This window comes from Phlebotomus argentipes, unplaced genomic scaffold, assembly GCF_947086385.1.
Source record: "Phlebotomus argentipes unplaced genomic scaffold, Phlebotomus argentipes genome assembly contig_33, whole genome shotgun sequence".
Taxonomy (NCBI): Eukaryota; Metazoa; Arthropoda; class Insecta; order Diptera; family Psychodidae; genus Phlebotomus; species Phlebotomus argentipes.
The window spans coordinates 1,000,122-1,018,929 of NW_026776167.1; the positions used below are offsets into that span (position 1 = coordinate 1,000,122).

General features: G+C 36.2%; 1 protein-coding gene across 1 annotated transcript in view; it reads right to left on the reverse strand.

Moving 5' to 3' along the window:
• The window catches only part of LOC132256906 (dachshund homolog 2), a 77,993-nt gene that overhangs the window by 56,080 nt on the left and 3,105 nt on the right, over positions 1–18,808 (reverse strand). The window contains exon 2 of the mRNA XM_059753502.1: positions 8,776–8,802. Coding sequence (XP_059609485.1) covers positions 8,776–8,802 — 27 coding nt within the window. The remainder of the gene's footprint in view (positions 1–8,775; positions 8,803–18,808) is intronic.

The window sequence follows — 18,808 nt, forward strand, 5'->3', positions numbered from 1 at the left end:
TTCTAAGAATAAAAATAAAAAAAAATCATTCAGAAAAAGTGATTCCCTTTTGATATATCTCAATCTTTTCGAGTGTTAATTATGACTAATTCACAGCACAGTGTGGAGAGCTGTATAAAAATGTGAAATATTCATTTAACGAGATGAAGGAATTCCTTAAAAAAAGGTCCACTTCCCCTTCCCCATATTAGGGGGAAATGCTCTCCTTGTGTTTATTCAGTCATGGCGCGAATGAAGTTTAAAATTGTAAATATTTTTCTAAAATTTCACTGTTTAATTAAAAGTCTAAATATATGAAAAACTTCTTGTTCATTTACACGTGAATCATGATGAGAGAGCGAGAAGAGGCAAAAAAGGCGCGGAATGCTATACTGTTGATGTGTAACTTTGCAAAGTGCGAAGAAATTTCAACTAAGGAGGGATGCTGTCAGAAAAAAGTTGATTAAGAAGTAAGAGAAAGAATTTTTTCAAATATTTTAACTAGAAAATGAACGCCGGGTCTCGCGCTATGGGTTTAAAAATTTAATAATGGGGAGATGTACGGTGTAAAAAATTAGGAAATTGTTCCTTGGCCGTGAGTACACACAGAAAAATTAAACAACAGCCCAACAGAGAGAAATTTTTAATTACAATTTCAACGGGTCTGCGTGTGAATTTTTAAATTACAATCTAACATCGCCCCAACTTTTTGGTGAGCGCGCGGTATTGAAATTCTTGGTCCTCTTTGCTAATTTCTCAAATGTGTGACGCGCCTCTTCGCTTCTTACTCCCCTTTATTGAAGGAGAAGTGGTTTCTTTCTGCCAGTTGTGAGTGCGGATTAGGTTATATTTAAGGATGGTTTATGATTATGGCATTTTGCAATTTGTCTCATCTGTGCACAAGAGCTGAAATTGTATTACGTGAAAATATCATTTCAGGATATCTCATGCATAATAAATAAAATTCCTCTCCACCATCTCTCTACCCATGTTGCTAATGTGCAATTCCCAGTGAGTGGTGCTCTCCTTTTGCTGACGATGAGTGGCACTTGAGTGAATAAAAATCATTTATAACATTTTCATCAAAATTACTTTCACAAATCGTCACCTGATATTTGGCTCACAGGCGCTCTAATGGCTCTAGGAGGAAGCGATATGCTTTGTTCTTTGACAAATTCACTCGCATAATAAATCATCCAGAGCCACTCACTTTTTGCCACTCTTTTCCCCAAACTGACGAAATATACGAGATAATTTCTCTGAAAACCTTAAATTTTACCTCAATTCTCCCTTAAATATTTAATAAAGCTCTGGGTAAATTAATGTGATTCGTCCAAATGGAAAACATTCATACAATTTTGGTGAAACTAATTTAAAATTAATTAACATGAAGACGATGAATTTCTCAATTTCACATTTCCGTGAATTATTGCAAATTGTAAGCCGCCACTCGAAATATACAATTTCTCTCGCTTGCGCTATAATGAAATCAGCAAAAATATTTCTTGCTATGATCAATTACTTTGTAATTAAAATCAATTTGTTTGGAAGTTGTGTTCTATCATCATCATCGTCTCTATCTCACTCTCTCCCATCCATAACAGCGACTGAGGGAGCGCGCACTTTTGCCTTCAGATAAATGATGAATATCTTCAGTCGCACATCTCTCCGAATCTCACCCCCTTCTTCGCTATGCTCAGAGAGTGTGGGTGAAATTTCAAGAATTAGAATTGGATTTACTTGACTGCCTCGCAGAAGGAATATAATTGGGAGGGAAGTGAAACAGATAAAAGTGATTTTGATTCGCATTAGGAAGAAAAGTCGCTCTTCGTTCATCGTCAATAATATTGTTTTTGTGCCTATGCTTTTATCAAATTAAAGCGCTGTCTTTTCATCTATGAACATTCCTTATACAAATCTATTTATTCTCTGATATTTTTCATCTCTTTTTCGATTCGATGTTTCCAATTCGCATACAATCTCACACTGGGATTTAATGTTCTAGGACAGGAAATTCGCACGAGACAAACAACTGAGGGAAAAAGTTTCAAAAATTTCCATTTATATGTCTTTTTAGTAGTCTCGTGGCAATCATTAGGGCCCAACATTCGAGCGGAGAGCGTAAAGTTAAATGCAATTTACAATTATGACATTTCCGCAGGGTGTCTTATGCAGAGCAAAGAGTGGTGAAATTGCTGTGGAAAAAATACATGCGATAAAAAAGACGAGTAACTAGGTATATGTAATAAAGATAAAATATCCATGCTTAAATTTTCTATGTACAATCTGCAATGAAAAGGAGTCGCTGCAGTGTTAAATTTTATAGTGTCTTCCAGACTGCGCAAACAACCTTTGTCTCAAATCTCCTACCAAAGTCACAATTTCAGACTGATTTTGAATATTTTGATCAAAATGTAAAATATGAAAATTCGTGAATAAAAGGGATTACGTAACAAATCTTTTTTATCAGGAAAAAGGGTGACTTACAAAAATCCTGAAAAACTATCCAAAGAACAAAAATCAATAAAACACACATTTCTTAAAACCCCTTTTCGGTGTTATTGAAACCTTATCCATGCGAATTTCTTGAAGTGAAATGGGGATGAAATGGTCAAAGAACGAAAGAAAAGCTAATGAGGATGAAAACGTTTCCAATTTCACAATGTTCTAAGCGGGAGTTCCTTTTTGATTATTCCCTAGCATATCTTCTGTATTAAATTACGCTTTTTAGATGGCAGAACTGAGTTAAGAAAAGTGAGACTGAGGTAAGAAAACCATTCCCATTGCCCCTAATAACAATGATAATTCCCATAAGAAGTTCACAGAAGACGTCTTCTTCCTCAAATTATACAAATTAATTTTGTTTGCAAATTATAATGATTTCATTAGAAGGCAGAAAAGCAAAGAAGTGCATCTTTCCTCCCTTTGGTCGAGGTTGTTAATTTAAAAACACAGGAGCGCGCGTTCAACAATTTCATTACTGAACATTAAGCAGCCGACAAAATAAGACTTGATAATATTTTTTTCTCTCCATTTGAGTAATAAAATTTTATTACGCGAATTAAATCTCTAGCTTGGGGTGGACCTTCTTCTTATTATCACGCATTTCCCTTCTAATAGGAATTAGAGAGAGAGAAAGTATAAGATGAACATTGTACAGCTATATATCTCCACCCCCCTTTGCAAATTAATCCGGCGGAAATCTTTGAATATGTTCACATCTCCCACCAGGACTTCTTGCAATGTTTTTTTTTCAGCCCTCCCTGACGGGTGCCCGTTTCACAAACCATCAAATCAAAACCTTTTAAGTCATCGAGACTTAAAAGAAACATCTATTTGCCGTTCGAGGGTGGGAGAGAGATGAAGTTCAGAGAGGATGCAGGAAAAAATCCTTGGTGGCGTGCGAAGCATTTTGCATGAAGGGGAGAGACCGAAATAAAATATGCCAGTGAATGAAGAATGGAAGAAATTCACGCAGATTTATACAAATAAGCCCAAGGGATGGTGATTTTCGACGATGCCAGTTTTATTCCGAAAAATTGCTCCCAATAATTGTGGGGAAGTGAACTGTGCGAGTGGGATAAAATAGCTAATTTATGTGGCCCTTTTTGTCTCCTTTTTTTCTCTTCTTGCGAGGGTAAAATCGTCACAGTGCTTCTGAAGACACTGTAACTTCAATGCCGTGCACATTAAATATCTCTCCTGTGAAAGACAAGAAAACCCTAGAAATTGGGGTAAAAGTGAATCGCGGAGAAAAAAAAAACCGTGGGGAGTGATGAAAGAAGAGAATTTCTTAACCCACCCGCAAAAAAAGAGCGCATCCCCCAATTTTCTGTTTACATACAAATGGGACTATTTTATATTCATATTACACGATCGACTTATTTCTTTTCCCGTTTCTCGGCTTTTATATCCGCACCCCTGCAAAGTCGCCACAAGGGTGGTGGAAGAAGGGAGAGTGTAATATCATTTTTCTCAATATTGGCTATTTCTCATATTATCTTATGTCTGTGGATGGTCTGGAAGTAGGCGAGTTTTGGGTCATTTCATCTTCTATTACGCATATCCTCCAATTTGCTACTTTGACTGCATGATTTCCCGATATTTTAATCATAGAAATGTATAATTAACCAATAATAGTGGGTAATTAATGCTCTTATCGCTCACAGAGATCACACATTAAATTGCTTGTGAAATGGCGGTAAAAAAAGCTCGATGGAGTGCCTGAGATTTTATATTCACGATTTTACAAAGTAACTGGTAACTTTCTATGAAGTCATCGCCACTTCTCCACATACATTTTCAATTAAATACTAAATTGTAGCATTTGGCGTTTCAATTTTACGGCTCTCTGATTGTTTTCAGCACTCATACACAGTGAATGTTTGGAGCGAAAACATCAAATATTGAGGCGCCCCTTTTGCTACCCCCACTTCATCATGTTTACACATTCGCAAACGACGCCCCCTTTTATGCCACCCACCAGGTTGATTTTACAATTTTTCCACTCCCTATTTCACCCACTTTTAAGCGCCAAATTGAAAACTGCCAAAATGGGTTGAAATTCTATTCAACATCACACTTGAACTGTTTACTTGTTGACCAGTTGAATGTCGTTTGCAACATGCTTTTTGCTAATGGGAGCGCATTCAATTTTTATGACATTTTTCCCAATGACGCAATACACAATTAACTCTTCCACTAAATTGAACACACACTCCCATGAATGATTTCAATCTTGTTGGAGGTATTTGTGTGAATTTTTGCCAAAATTTCACTACAAGTGAGAAAACATGTCGTGGAAATATTATTTTGATCTCCCACCTCATTAATGAAACAGTGTGAGGCGATTAAACTGTAAATATATTGAATCAAGTTGAAATATTCCAACACAGCATTGTAGACGTGAAGTTTGCTTCAGTCAATACATTGTAGCAAGTTTTGCACTTTTACTGCCGCACTCTGTAGGTACTCGGGAAGTGTGTAATTATATTATTTTACCTTTTTGCATACACTCTTTTCTCTACCTACGTACAATTGTAGTTTTTAATGGGACGCAAAACAAAACATTAATAACAAGACCACAAATGAGGAGTCTCAACAAATTACATCTTGTAGAAATTCATTACCAACTGAATAAGTCTTCTTTCGTTTTTACTGTGAGACTTTTTTTTGCCCATAATATGCATACATATAAATGTGCTATTCTGATCCTGTTCAAGAGTATAGACTCAGGAGTTGGTATAAAAATCAGGCACCCAAAAATTAATCCGAGCGTTAAATCTTCCATTTATGGCCAAAAAGAGTCCCATTGATGATGGCACACCAGGAGACGTACTTTTGTTGCAGTATTGCATTTGTACGCAGCACAAATAGCTAATAATTCCGGGTTTTCGGCCTCGAGGGCGAATTGGGTGGAGATGAGAATTCTCACACGCATATGACACACAAAAGGGATAATCTTTGGCGCTTTGCTTTGAAATCTCAACACTCCCGAACGCACTCTAACTCTTATTGTGTCCCTGGCGAGATCACGAAGAGATTTAGGAGGCGTTTCAACTAATGCCAAAAATATAATGCAACGATTGTTCATCCCATCAAGAGTATCATTTCGTCTTCTGCATTTCCTCGGCGACGATCTCTTTCACGGGGAGTTTTAAGGACACCCTCGGAAGTGGCAAAGTGGAAAATGTTGAGGATTTGACCTCGTCTCGGCATCAAATTACCAACCCCAAAAACCGTGTGCGAAAAAGGCTCTCCTCCACATAGCCAAAAATGCCCACATCGCTTGAGATCGATCAAAGGAAAAACACGACGAGACACACTAAACAATCCCGTGTGTGGGTGTACTTTTCACCCTCCACAAGACAACGCATACGAAACTCATTTGAAGTTGACACAGAGAGAGAGTGGAATGTGTTCATGAGTTGAGGAGGTGGAAAGACAAGAGTGACTGTGCCTAAATGGCAAATAAAATTAACAATGCGTAAATGGGTTCAATTGAAGCACATTTTATTTCCTTTTATCTGTAATTAGTCAGTGGTTTGGTAAATTGGAAGCGAGACAGTGGCTGGTCAAGAAGTACACGCAGAGTGTCTCCCCTCGGCGCACATTAATACTTAAAATACACATCATATGAGATTTTCTCCCAGTGAAAATCAGTGAACTACGAGATATGGGGGTGAAATTATGGGTATAGAGAGACAATATATGAAGAGGAATTTAATGTTATATTAAATAAATCTACAACACAAAAGGATTTCACATCACCTCGTCATCGTTCAATAAAAGACATTATTTATAGAGAGACTCTGGCTCACTCTCTTCCATCATTATGTGACTCTAGCGACGTGTGAAATGAAACCTTTTCGCGCCCGATTATGCATCAACACCTCTCCGCCCAGAGCATAAATACACATATTTTATTTATAGCATACGAATTAAACCACACACAGGGTATTAGTTGAATTAATTCACGTTTAAGTCCCCTGATTTTTTAGTCCTCCTCCGACAAAAAGGAAACCCAGAGTGATTTATTTCACCCACAGATTTACTGTCCACCAAGAGCATTTAAATATGTGACAAATATCCAACAATTGGGGGATGAATCACCCAGAGAAAAGAGGCCCCATGCGAGCGGAAATGTAGATACACCATTAAATCCCGGGTGTTACGGTCTCTCTGTGCATGTCCCCTCGCTTTTTCTCGGGGGATGCGCGTCTCACATAGGGAATCCGTCACAATCACAGAGATATCGCCGGCAACCCTCACGTTCTCGCCCCCACAACCGAAAAAGGGAGTTTCGTGAATGGAAAATACACAGCTCAACAAGTGGCAGTTTAAGTGGCGGCACTTCGGTTGAGAGTTTCAGGTTCCCGAGAAAAGGGGTGGTCATCGGTGATAAAAAATTACACGTATCACAGATCTACGCACCTTCAGCAAGTGCATCAAGTATCCATAGTGTGGACATACGAAATACCCTGCAGAAATTGCGGTTAACCCATTAATTAACTGCCCAAGTGACCACGAATCCTATAATGAACAAGGTCTCTGGCCACAATCCCAAAATGTCACATTGAAATTTTGATATGAATTAAATAAACTTTCATCCCCCAAAGGCGAAATGAGAAATTGTAATAAAATCCAAAACCCACCTTCGAGCATTTCACAACCCCCCACAAAATGACGGTTCTAGATGGCTTTCAAATTATGCCCAATTTGCGCGAATGTAATTATTGTTTGTGTCAATATTTGAATAAATGCGCTCTCAAAAGTACGCTTTTCAATTACAATCACGCTATTCACGATTAAAATATAAATTCAGTAGCACACACACACACACAAACATACAATTATAATACATTTTCTATAAAACATTGTGATGAGGCTGAAAACCCACTTTTCTCTACATTAATCAAAACACATAATAATTGAAGCTATACGGCTGTTGTGGATTTGTGTTGGCATTTGGGAAAAGTCAGAATGAAATTTGAGGGATACATTTTGTGGGGTGTGACTACTTTTGTAGGAAAGTGAGATCAGTGAGATGTAAAAATAATGAAATTCTTTTTATGTTAAGAACAATGAACTAAATGTATAAGTGTGCAATATTTCCTTTTTAACCTGATCATAAAACTATTGCACCATTCTATTCAAAAATAAGAATGATCTTACTTATGACTGCAAGATCCTTCCTGCTGCGACTACAAGTCAAAAAACAAATTAGCAACTTTTTGTTCTGATTGATTTAGTTCCTTTCAAGATAATTCTTCCTTTCTACCATTTCTCATTCACTGAATTTTCAGAGTTCTTGCTAAACAACTATTAGAACTAGAAAAGAAAACAAAAAGTGATGAAAGATTTGTGGAAAATGTAGGTGTCATTATGTGGTAAATTTTATATCCACGGACACTCTATAAAGTTGCCGTCATACTGAAGTACTTTCTATAATGGCCTGACTACTATACATACATGTAAAAACTTTAAAATAGGAGATAAAAAAATATTGAAGAAATTAATATATTCCCACCAATGTCAATCATCGGGAGTATATCAGACATTGATGTACCGAAAGTAACAGAGATTGAGAACTCAACACAAAAAAATGTATCAAAGAGATGAGATAATTAAATTAACAGATGTAACGAGTACTGAATGAAATGAAAACAGTAAAATAAAAGGTAAACTTAGCATTTCGTGTGAAAATTCCATCAGTCTGTCCAGTGGAAGGGTCGACACGGGGGTGTAGCCCACAAGGAACCCTTCTCGAAATTAATTGCTCATCTTACGATCAACAGTGACAAATCCAGATCACATTCGCTTGCTTGCTTTTAAATTTGGCTCTTTTTCCAGCATTTTACCATCAAATACCAGCGGTGGCAGAGGTCACGGTGCTCCGAAACGTGTGTAGTCAATTAATTGGAGATGTCCTCGCCGACTACACCCCGGGTGTTGGACTCCTTTCACCTTCCTTGCTGAGCCGATGGACCGCCCGAGGTTTTACCTCTTAATTCTCTTTGATCTTCTGCATGGCCTCTCTGGGCTCCACAGAGAGAGGAAGAGAGAGACTTTCTTTGACTTCTCTAGCTTTCTTCTCAACTCTTTTTCTGGTGGCATTTTTGAGGAATATGGATCTTGAGGGTGGTGGAACCCTCTTTCTTTTTTCTTTTCTTCAGCTTGACGCCCACTAAAGTGGTTGCAATGTGTTTTTTTTTTCTTAGAAAAGTACGATAAGTATATAGTTTTGTATTCAAAGCTTTTTTCAGTGTTCAATTCGATTTCATATTGACAGTTTACCTCTCTGGCGGTTTGACCGACAAGCATCTGAAATAAAAAGAAAAAAGATCCACCATTCGTTGAATGAATTATTGGGGGTTTTAAATAAAAAGGAAAAGGAAAACATAAGTATAAACAATTCTTTTTTCAACAATATTCTTGTCTTTTTCTCTTTATACCTCAAAGAGGAAAAGAATCAATTCTTTTTTGCCAACAAATTGTGAACAACAGAAATATAAAAAAACAGTAACATTTACACATTCACAACATCGACACACAGAAATATCATTAAAGAAATATATATTGTAAAACATATCCTTTGTTCCGCCTAACCACAATTATAATCTTAAGGCGATTCTGTTGTGCATATTATCAAGTCTTTTTCACGAAATTTCAGTGGTTGAGTTGAGTATTAACTGATTGATTGGTTTTTCGAACGTGAAATAATGACAATGTTTGACGAATTGTTCTGTTACGCATTGAGAAGTCATTTAGGGAAGTCGTTAAGAAACAATGTTGGCCCAAGAGGAAATCAGCCTGAAGATCCAGCATGTGTTACATAATAATCAATTCCAATGCAGCCTCGCAACCCGAATCAAGTGAAAAGAAGGAGAATTCACATTAACAGACAACAATTTTTATGGGAAAAGAAATCAAGACTGATGAGGTGAGCATTGAAGAATCAAATTGAAATCTTTTCCAATTGCCAATGCCCATGCTGGAATCCCGCAACAAGTGTGGAATGAGATGCCCAAAGAGGAGATTCATTAGATCTCATCATTTGATGGCAAATGAGCATGACGAATTGTAATACAAGACACACAGACTTGGAAATACAAATCGCTTTCTTGACTAATTTGTTTATAAATAAAGTGCACTATTGTAACAAATTTAAATCGACTCATTAATCATTTATGGCCTTTTACCAATTCGAATTGTACAAATAAATGGGAGAAACAAATGTAAAATTAATGAGCCACATTTATTGTATGCCTCTTCGAGTAACATACATACTAACATCACTTCACTAAGATGAAAAGATGAAATAGTAAATGTGAGAACTGGCAAAGAGGTTGAGGAGGTAAAAAATTCAGAATTATTAAGACAAAGTAGAAAAAAAGAGATATATAATGATTTTCTTGAGTATTCCATCCGTAACTTATAGCCAAAGGAATACGTATGATAAAAACAAATTCAAACTAATTACTGTATCGAACGGAGCGGTAACAATCGATTAAAATATCTTTCTTTCTCTTCTCAACATCTTAAATTACAATAAGAGATTTCCCCGAAACATCGACATTGATTATTATATTCCTTCTTCTCTCTTCACAAAGTCATTTGTTTCACCTTTTCCCAAATTAATTCCCTCCTTGAACTTCCCACAGATAAGCTTATTGCGACGGAGATATTTTTTTTGGTCTATTTGCTCTCTTATCAAGCTTATTTTTGCCCAACAATCCTCCTTTTGTAATGTATACCTACACCAAAGAAATAATAAACTGTCACCATCATGACGATATTTGAAGGTAAAGCAACTTTGCGCTGCACCCTTTTTTCATCGCACCTCCCCCTAACTATAAACAACGTGATTTGCAGTAGAGAAAATATGCATTTCCGATTGTGCATTCAAACCTTCCCCCCTCAAGACTTGTGCATGATTTGACATAAATCGGAAATGGAAATGCATACAACAAAGTTTGTAATACGCGCACAATATTGCACGCTCAAACAATTCGAGAAGCTCTCATCAAAAGTGCAAATGTTCTTTCCATATCCAATAAATTAACTTTCTGTATATGAATATCTGACAAGATTGCAAAGAGGAGTGTGAGACGTTGCAATGCCGATAACCTACAAGCATATGTTGTGGAGTATAAGAAAAATTTACCATACACTAAGACGAAAGAAAAACTTGGTTATTGACTCTGGTATTCACGCAATTTAGGAGATGATGCGAAGTAGGGTGATTAGTTGGCATTTGTATTTTTTCAATATCTCTAGAGGTTCAAAAACTTTTTAAATCCATGATGAATATACTAATACATATTATCATTGTATGTATGCAACAAAACTCTTCCGCTAATCGGAAAGGTAATCGAGATTATTAATTTTGTCTTTTTGTTCTGATATCAAATCTCAATATGAACCAGTTTTTTTTTCAACAAAAAACATCTTTTTACATAATCTATTCCACTACTGATGTACTCCTGATAATGAAAAAAATACTATTTTCTCAGGTAAAAACCAGAAAACACACATATACACACCTATTTATAGGTAAAAATCATTCACATTAAATAGGTAAATGTATAAAGTGCAAAAATATTTCGTATACAATAAAAATCGATTTGTGTGCATGTAGAATTTTAATTAAAACCCCCTCCCACTTCTTGCCTTTTTTGTCTTGACATATGTGTACACATAGATATATAAATGTTCTCTGTATAGCAGCAATGCGTGTATGCATGTTGCCTTTTAACAATTTCGAGTTTTATAAAACACTGGCATTAAATTGCATTGCAGAAGTGCAGCACCCATCATCATCGGCGCACACGAATCCAATGTTTAATAAATGTATGCGGTCATATGATAGAAGGTGAGCATTTATACCAAGACTCTTATGAAGAAATCGACAGCACTCTTCATCACTCATTCCTTATCGCACTCGGGGCATTTTTTCACATTCTTTAATATTCTTTCCACAAACATGCCAAATCTTAGACCATTTTTAGTTATTATTTTTCAGAATTCAAATAATGTATCTGTGGCTATGTTAACTGCACAGTATAATAATTGCAACCAGTATTTTTGCATGAATGATAATAAATTGTAGAGTTTGTATAATGAGAAATTACAGAGGAGAATCATTAGAAAATTATCAGCATTTTGAATAATTAAATAGGGAATGAGGAAAAAAATATAATCTCTCTATATGTTTGTGAGACTCTAAGCCGTGCATTATGTCTACAAATAACCAAAAAGCTACTAAAAACTGATATAGTGAAAGCAAAAGAAAGAAATCTTGCAGGAAATTCCATTATGAATTTTTAGGAAGTATACAATCATCAGTAAACAGAAAATATTTAATGCTTATGTGCATTTTTTCATCTCTCGTGCGGTGTTGAAGCAAATTTACAAGAATCTTGTGTCTCAATATCTTTTGTTACTTCTCATATCGAGTGAGTAAGGTTCTGCTGTATACGCATACCACACCCCCTTTTGAGAATTATTCCCTGATTTACGGCCAAGAGAATCGTTTGTTCATTTATAATTACTTCTTGACATGGATTTCTGTCCCTTGTGTTCCCGTATTATTTTGCAACGCCACTTGAGATAGAAAGGCAGAAAATATTTCCACCTTCAATTACATGCGGAGTGCGCAGTATTGGGAATTGTACAGTAAAATATTCCTGGTATATAGCCAAAAGTGGCATATAAATTCCATGGGAAAGGGTGGAGATACAAGTAAATTTCTATGTGCAAACCCATCAATAAATCACTGATGTCTCACGAGTAGAATGCAAACCCAGAGATCAATTGAAAAGTCTTATTGGGCGCAATAGATTTTAAAGCCACCATAGCGCGATCTATTTGAGAGGAAACTCCTTTTTGCGATTATACCTGATCAATGCAGAAGCGCGCAATGCAAAACGGAAGAAGTCAAAGTAGCAGAAATATGTTGTGGTCTTCACTCTTCTCTCACCTTTGCGCGAGGTGGAGAAATGTGCTCAGCAAGACATGAAACATTGGGAGCCGCCGCGTCTCTTTTTCAACCCATATCTTAACCCTATGAGATGCTGAAGTAGAGTTAAAAGACGCAAGAAGCTTCTCTTCACATCGTGGAGCACTTTGTGTACATTGGGAGGTGAAAGATTGAGATTTTCGATACCAAGGCATTCATGGTTGGAGCTAGGAAAATCATCGTCAGAAAATTTATGATACTTCTTCAGAAAAATGGAAAGAGCCACAAACACATACAGAAAGGTGTACAACACTCATGATATCGACGGAGTTTCACGTTGAATTCTACCAATATTAAATGCAATTCGTATAAATGTCAATGCAAAGATGAGTTCCCGGAGGGCAAATACATATCACATCTCGAAAATATATCGAGGTGCGAACTAAGAAAGCAACATAAGAAACCATTTGTACAAAATACCCAATTAAACTAATTACATTTAATATATACAATATGTACAACTCTCCACGGCTCGAAGTGAAACTTGTAGTGAAATAATTGCATCTTTTTCTCTTTCTCTGTCTCCTTCATCTCCCTCACTATTGTTGCAATTTTGCACATTTTTTCCTCCCTATATAACTTCGAATTAATCGCAAGTGTTAATTGTACTCCGCAACAATTTTTATTCTTCCATCATATTTCATGCATATTTTTTCACAGTATTAATTCAAATCATATTTCAATCTAGCATTATAAATCTTTCCTCAGAGAGAATTGAATTGTAACGTTCAGTTTTCCATTCAGTACGCGAGTTGGTGAAAAAGAAGTATATACCTTTTCTGCGGGATGTGTATGTAAAACGCCGAGGCATCGAAAACAGACACATCATTCCTTGTAACACAAATAAAAATCAATATCTAAATACGACGCGTGTTCAATTCACCGCTCCGCTCTGTAATTATCGCATTGAGATTGACGGCATGCCATCGAAAAACTATATTTGAAAATTAAAACTCATCAAAATGATGAAAGAATCAATCACAGTGCAATACATAAAATCACATTGTAACGTGTTACATTCGATAAATGGCGGAGATATTAAGGCAAACGAATTAAGTACTATTAGTGAAGGTATTTCTGGAATGCAAGCACTTTGTGCTCTCAGAATCCTCAATACTAATGTGTTACAATATCCAGACAGTACCGAACCAGATTTTTTTAATTGATTTTACACTTTTTAAATTAAATATTTGATAATATTAAAAACCGTAAATTATATCCAATTTTATTGCAAATTTTGTCAGACAGTGAAAACAAATTTGACTGTCCTTTACCTCAAAAACTAACCTAAAGTTAAGGAAATTTTACATTGTGTTCAAGTTTTTTTGTGCGCCCTGGGCGGATTTCCCCTTTGCATACCTTGCAACGTTACATTGTACCTAACGATTCCTACGACACACCGGCCAGCCATATCGCAAATTTTTCGCTAACTCTGAACATTCATAAATAATTCAGATACCAATTCAGTGTGATAAACATCATATGCAAGAAGCACGAAGGTTCTCTGTTCATGAAATGACAGTAAAACATTACTTTTATAATAATTAATAATTTCATCATTGAAACACTACGTGTAAATTCCCTTCTGCTTCTTTCAGAAAAATCATTATTCATATAAATGCCTTTTCTTCACGATATCATCTCATTAGATTCTTATCGCTGCGCGTCAGAAGACTATGTATCTGCCAGGAAAAATTTTCCGGATATAATTTTTCAAATTGATAATTACTCACCTCTGTGAATTTATTTTTTTCTCTCTCCCCTAATTGTTACTATTAATTACAACTGGGATTTGAATAAAAGAATAAAACGCACTTAAATCACTTCCCCTTCTTGCACAATTCTTAGAACAAACTCGTTGGAGTGTGAAAAGATCTAAGCATTGGCATTGCAAGAAATAAAGAAAAACCCATCAGTTGGGGGGTCTCTTTGCCCAGATCTTTCCAAATTCTCAATACACAGAATGCAAAAGTATAGGACCTCCGGTTTCTCTTTTCATTCAACAACCAAAAATGTGCTCTATACATGCCGCATTGGTAAAAAATATCTGTAGCAACAAGAGTTATTGAAGAAAAAAAGAGATATGAATGCAGGAGAAACACGTATGAAAACACCGCCAGTAAGGGTTTCATGAACATGAGTAACAAGCGATCGTCTACCCACTTAAGTGTTCTAAACATATTATTATTTTCATCATATCCCTCTTTACATTGAACACATGTATTTGAGAGGTGCATGAATATATCTCTTTGCTCTCGCCTTTTTCTGTATTTGTGTGTTGATTTCGCGAGGCATATTTTTTAAACCTACCAATCCAGACTATCTCTAAAACAGCTTGGCATCTGTCATTTTTCTACCCTTTTTAGCAACTCCAAAAAACTCCTCAAATGATCAATTTCAAATGCCGATCAATATGGTGTGCACACCATATTAAATTCCTGCGAAACCATATAGTTTGGGGTCTATTGAATTTCAAATTCGTCTGTGATGCTGGGCAAAAAGCTAAAAGATGCAAATTGCCCATAGATTTGCATATGCCAAACTCTATCCCTTTTTTCACCTCAACTCCTCAGAAACTCTATGCGACTATAATTTTCACGGGACCCATAGAAAAATATTCCGAAGAAGAACAACTTGTGTAGTATGGAATTTAGATTTTGATGATCCCTTGAGGAGCAAATTTACGATAGTCCAGCCTTTAATTGAGATTACTCGCGATGACTCTATATGGGTTTTGAGAATGGGTCGAGAACCATAATAAAATTAAAAGTGCAGCGATCGCGAAACACATCCATACAAATATTCCAGATAATGCTGAAGAGATCGCAATGCGAGACAAAATATGCAAAGATAAAAAGAGGCCACGATGTCAGAAATGTCGATCGACACGCAAATTTTGAGTAAAAGATTTTTCGTTCACATTTTGTCCGATCAAACATGGTATGTGCGTGTGATGTTCCGTTCAGGCTGAACACTAAACTTCCCATAGAAGTCACAATAATTATTTTATTCATAAATATAGGTATTCGAAGTCAAAGGAACACAGCATTTCTACATCGTAGTTTCATGCCTTGTATTTGAAATGATATTCTCTGTAGAAAAAATGGTTTCCAGAAATTTTGAAAGACACTGTCAATTCAAACAGATTACACAAATTAGTAGGTACTTGAAGTACTGATTTAAATTAAATTCTTTGTTTTCGGATTAACAACTGGTGAACACATTATTTTTTGTAATTACGATAAATCAGTTCCTCTTGAGTTCTGAATTTTTTAACACTTGAATAGCAATAATTTTAATGCAAATCAACAATCTTAGCTTAACAATGGTAAAATAAATTATTTCTTTAACAAATTCCAAATATTATTGGACGAAAATAGATTACCAACATTTTTCAGTTCGTCTAGTGTTAATGCATATAGACGCGTAAGTCTGTTAGATTCCAATTCCACCACACCACCCTCTCACTGCTGATGGGCCACCCTTAAACAATTGACAAAATAACAGAGACCATTTTGGGCAGATGGAGAATATTAAAATTAAATAATTGTGTGTTCGTTCCGGTGTCGCCCCTCCGCAAAATATACCCGCAAATGCTCCATATAGTAAATTTTCAACCCACTCCCTCAAGGCGCCATAGCCCTCGCGATAGGGTTGCATGAATTCCAATATATGGACAATTTTCGAGGCACTGATGATGCCATTACACGTTTACCAATTAATACATTAAAATGCATCCCCGCGCACGTTGCAATTCATATGCAATTCAATGGACAAACATTGCGCGGAGATTCACTTGCTGATGCGACATGGCACAACTGCAATAACATATTCCGTGGATGCATATTTGCAAATTGCATACGCGTCTATCAAGTGCATTTTGGCGGTCATTTGACCGAAGAATGGCCAGGGGTGGCAAATTTTATATGCACACCCGGATGAAAATGGACTTTTCCTCAATGGCAATTAGCACCAATTAGGGGAGTCTAGGTCCAAACATCCCAACACTCTTCAATCTTAAGGGCGACGCATTAATTATTAAGTCAGAACAGCAATTATCGCGTGGTTACTGCTAATTTCCCATTACAACATTAACATTGCTTTTATTATCTGCCTAGATATGTATTTTTTATTCTTCTCTTTATATTTCTCTTTTTTTCAATTAATTCCCCCATTCGCCCTATTGTTCTCATTCGGTGACAAGGTAATTGTAAAGGTTCCTCAAAAACACCCCAGACAAAAGACGACATTGGACTTTTTGCAACAACACTAATTTGTCTTCGGACTCTCGTATACTTTTGCCATACTTCTTCAAGTGCCCCTCTTCGCTCAGCCACTCGCATTTATGGCCACTAAGAAGAATCCACGATAAGCGGCGCCGACGTGTTCTTTTTTCACCCATTGCACACCCAACAGACCGTTTACATAACCGAATTGCATTCATGTTTGACTTGGCATAATATTCGGTCAATATCATAACAACGCGCATCATGAGAATAAGAACATTTTCATCATTGCTGACTTCACAAGATCGAGATTATTGGACGTTTTTGTCGTCCACCTTTAATAGTTTCGTCGGCACAATACACCCACATAATACGAAAAACAGATAGAAACACGCACTAGCAACTGGGGGACATACATACAATCTGCATTGGCACATAAATAAGTAACAAATCCCATTCTTCTTCTATTCTATCGCCACGGTCGTTTGCGAGGGAAAGACACCACAATGATAAATCCTGTGTGAATTTTATCGGATTCCCCCAAAGGAAAGGCAAAGAAGCTCCTGTGAGGGAAGACTATAAGCAATAAATCTCCAGCCTGTTGAATTGAACACAATTTCTCTTTGATTCACTCCTCAATGCGATTGAGTGAGGAGATATATAAAGTGTTAAAAATTGCCTCAACCAAAGGCACACCAGATAAGAGTGAAAGAGAGAAGCTCCACGGTAATGAAATGTTTAGTATACGAAGTGAAGTGGATCAATTGAATGTTTTTCACAAAACAATTTATATTTTCTATGGAAAAACTCAATTTTTTTTCCAATTCTTCTTGCGCCTGTGATCATCGCGATTAAACAAAAATCCAAGTGATCCTCCATCCTAAATACTTTCCCTTTTCGGACATGAATAAATAATATTATAGATTGTAAAAAAAAGTGTTTGACGAGAAGATCGAACTGTAACTCCATCAGCTGAAATGTTGTTAATAACAGACAAATCATCAAAGTAATTCTCAACTCGTAAATTTTATTTTATGGCGTTGAAAAGTAAATAATAAAAAGGAGTCCAAAGAGGCAAAACATAGAGAGATATTGGATGGAGAACCATTAAAAGTGTTTATCTGTTCAGATGGAGGTGCGAGAAATTCCCTTCTGCAAACTGCAGTCTGCATATTTTTCATATATGTGACTTTTATTAAAGCAATTCTACAACAATCCGATTCCGAAATTATCAGCAAGCAGCGCGTGAAAGATCGCCGAACATTCCAATGACTATGCAAAATATTCTCACCATCGCAACTAACAAAGGTACGGAGGCAAAAAGGTCCAAATGCACCCCAAAGATTGGAATACTATATATAATATACATACATACATGAGAACTCACCCAAGCCAAATTAACGTCGGCACCGCAGAGAAAACATTGGTGTGATCATTTATGGAATAGAAAACGATAACCAACCAAAAATATCAATCTCAGAAAGTGATTCTCTTGGCAGCCACACGATTTTCAGATATAATTTATTGCCTTTCACCCGCGCTTCTGTTTCTCAAGATTCCATCGATACAGTCGGAATGATTCGGAAGAAACAGCGCACAGATCAGTCCCATAAATAATGATGCACAATGTTCAAAGATTTCAACAGAAAATGGATATCATTTTAAACTTTCATATAAAGTATATTTAGGGAATCGTGATGATCAACTGAAGTTCTATGGACACTCAGATTTTCCAATAAGAACTATTATATCCTTGCTTTCGGCTAGAGTTAACGCACCGGACCAACTTAACCCAGAACTATCCAGCAGAAAACAATCAAATTGATATTATTACTATCCTTAAAACTTTATTCTAATGTGTCGACTTGAAAATATTATATACTGATTAACTCACAAATTTTCTTGTGTGCTTCATTATTTAAGAAACGAATCCGTCCTAATGAATTTTTTTTTCCATTTGAATTGCCTTCAGACAAACTCAGTGAAGACAGAAATGAGAAGATTTTTTTTTATTGACTGATACTTACAAATTTTCGATATAACTACTGATGGTTTTCTGAATTTAAAACACCCCTCAAAAGTG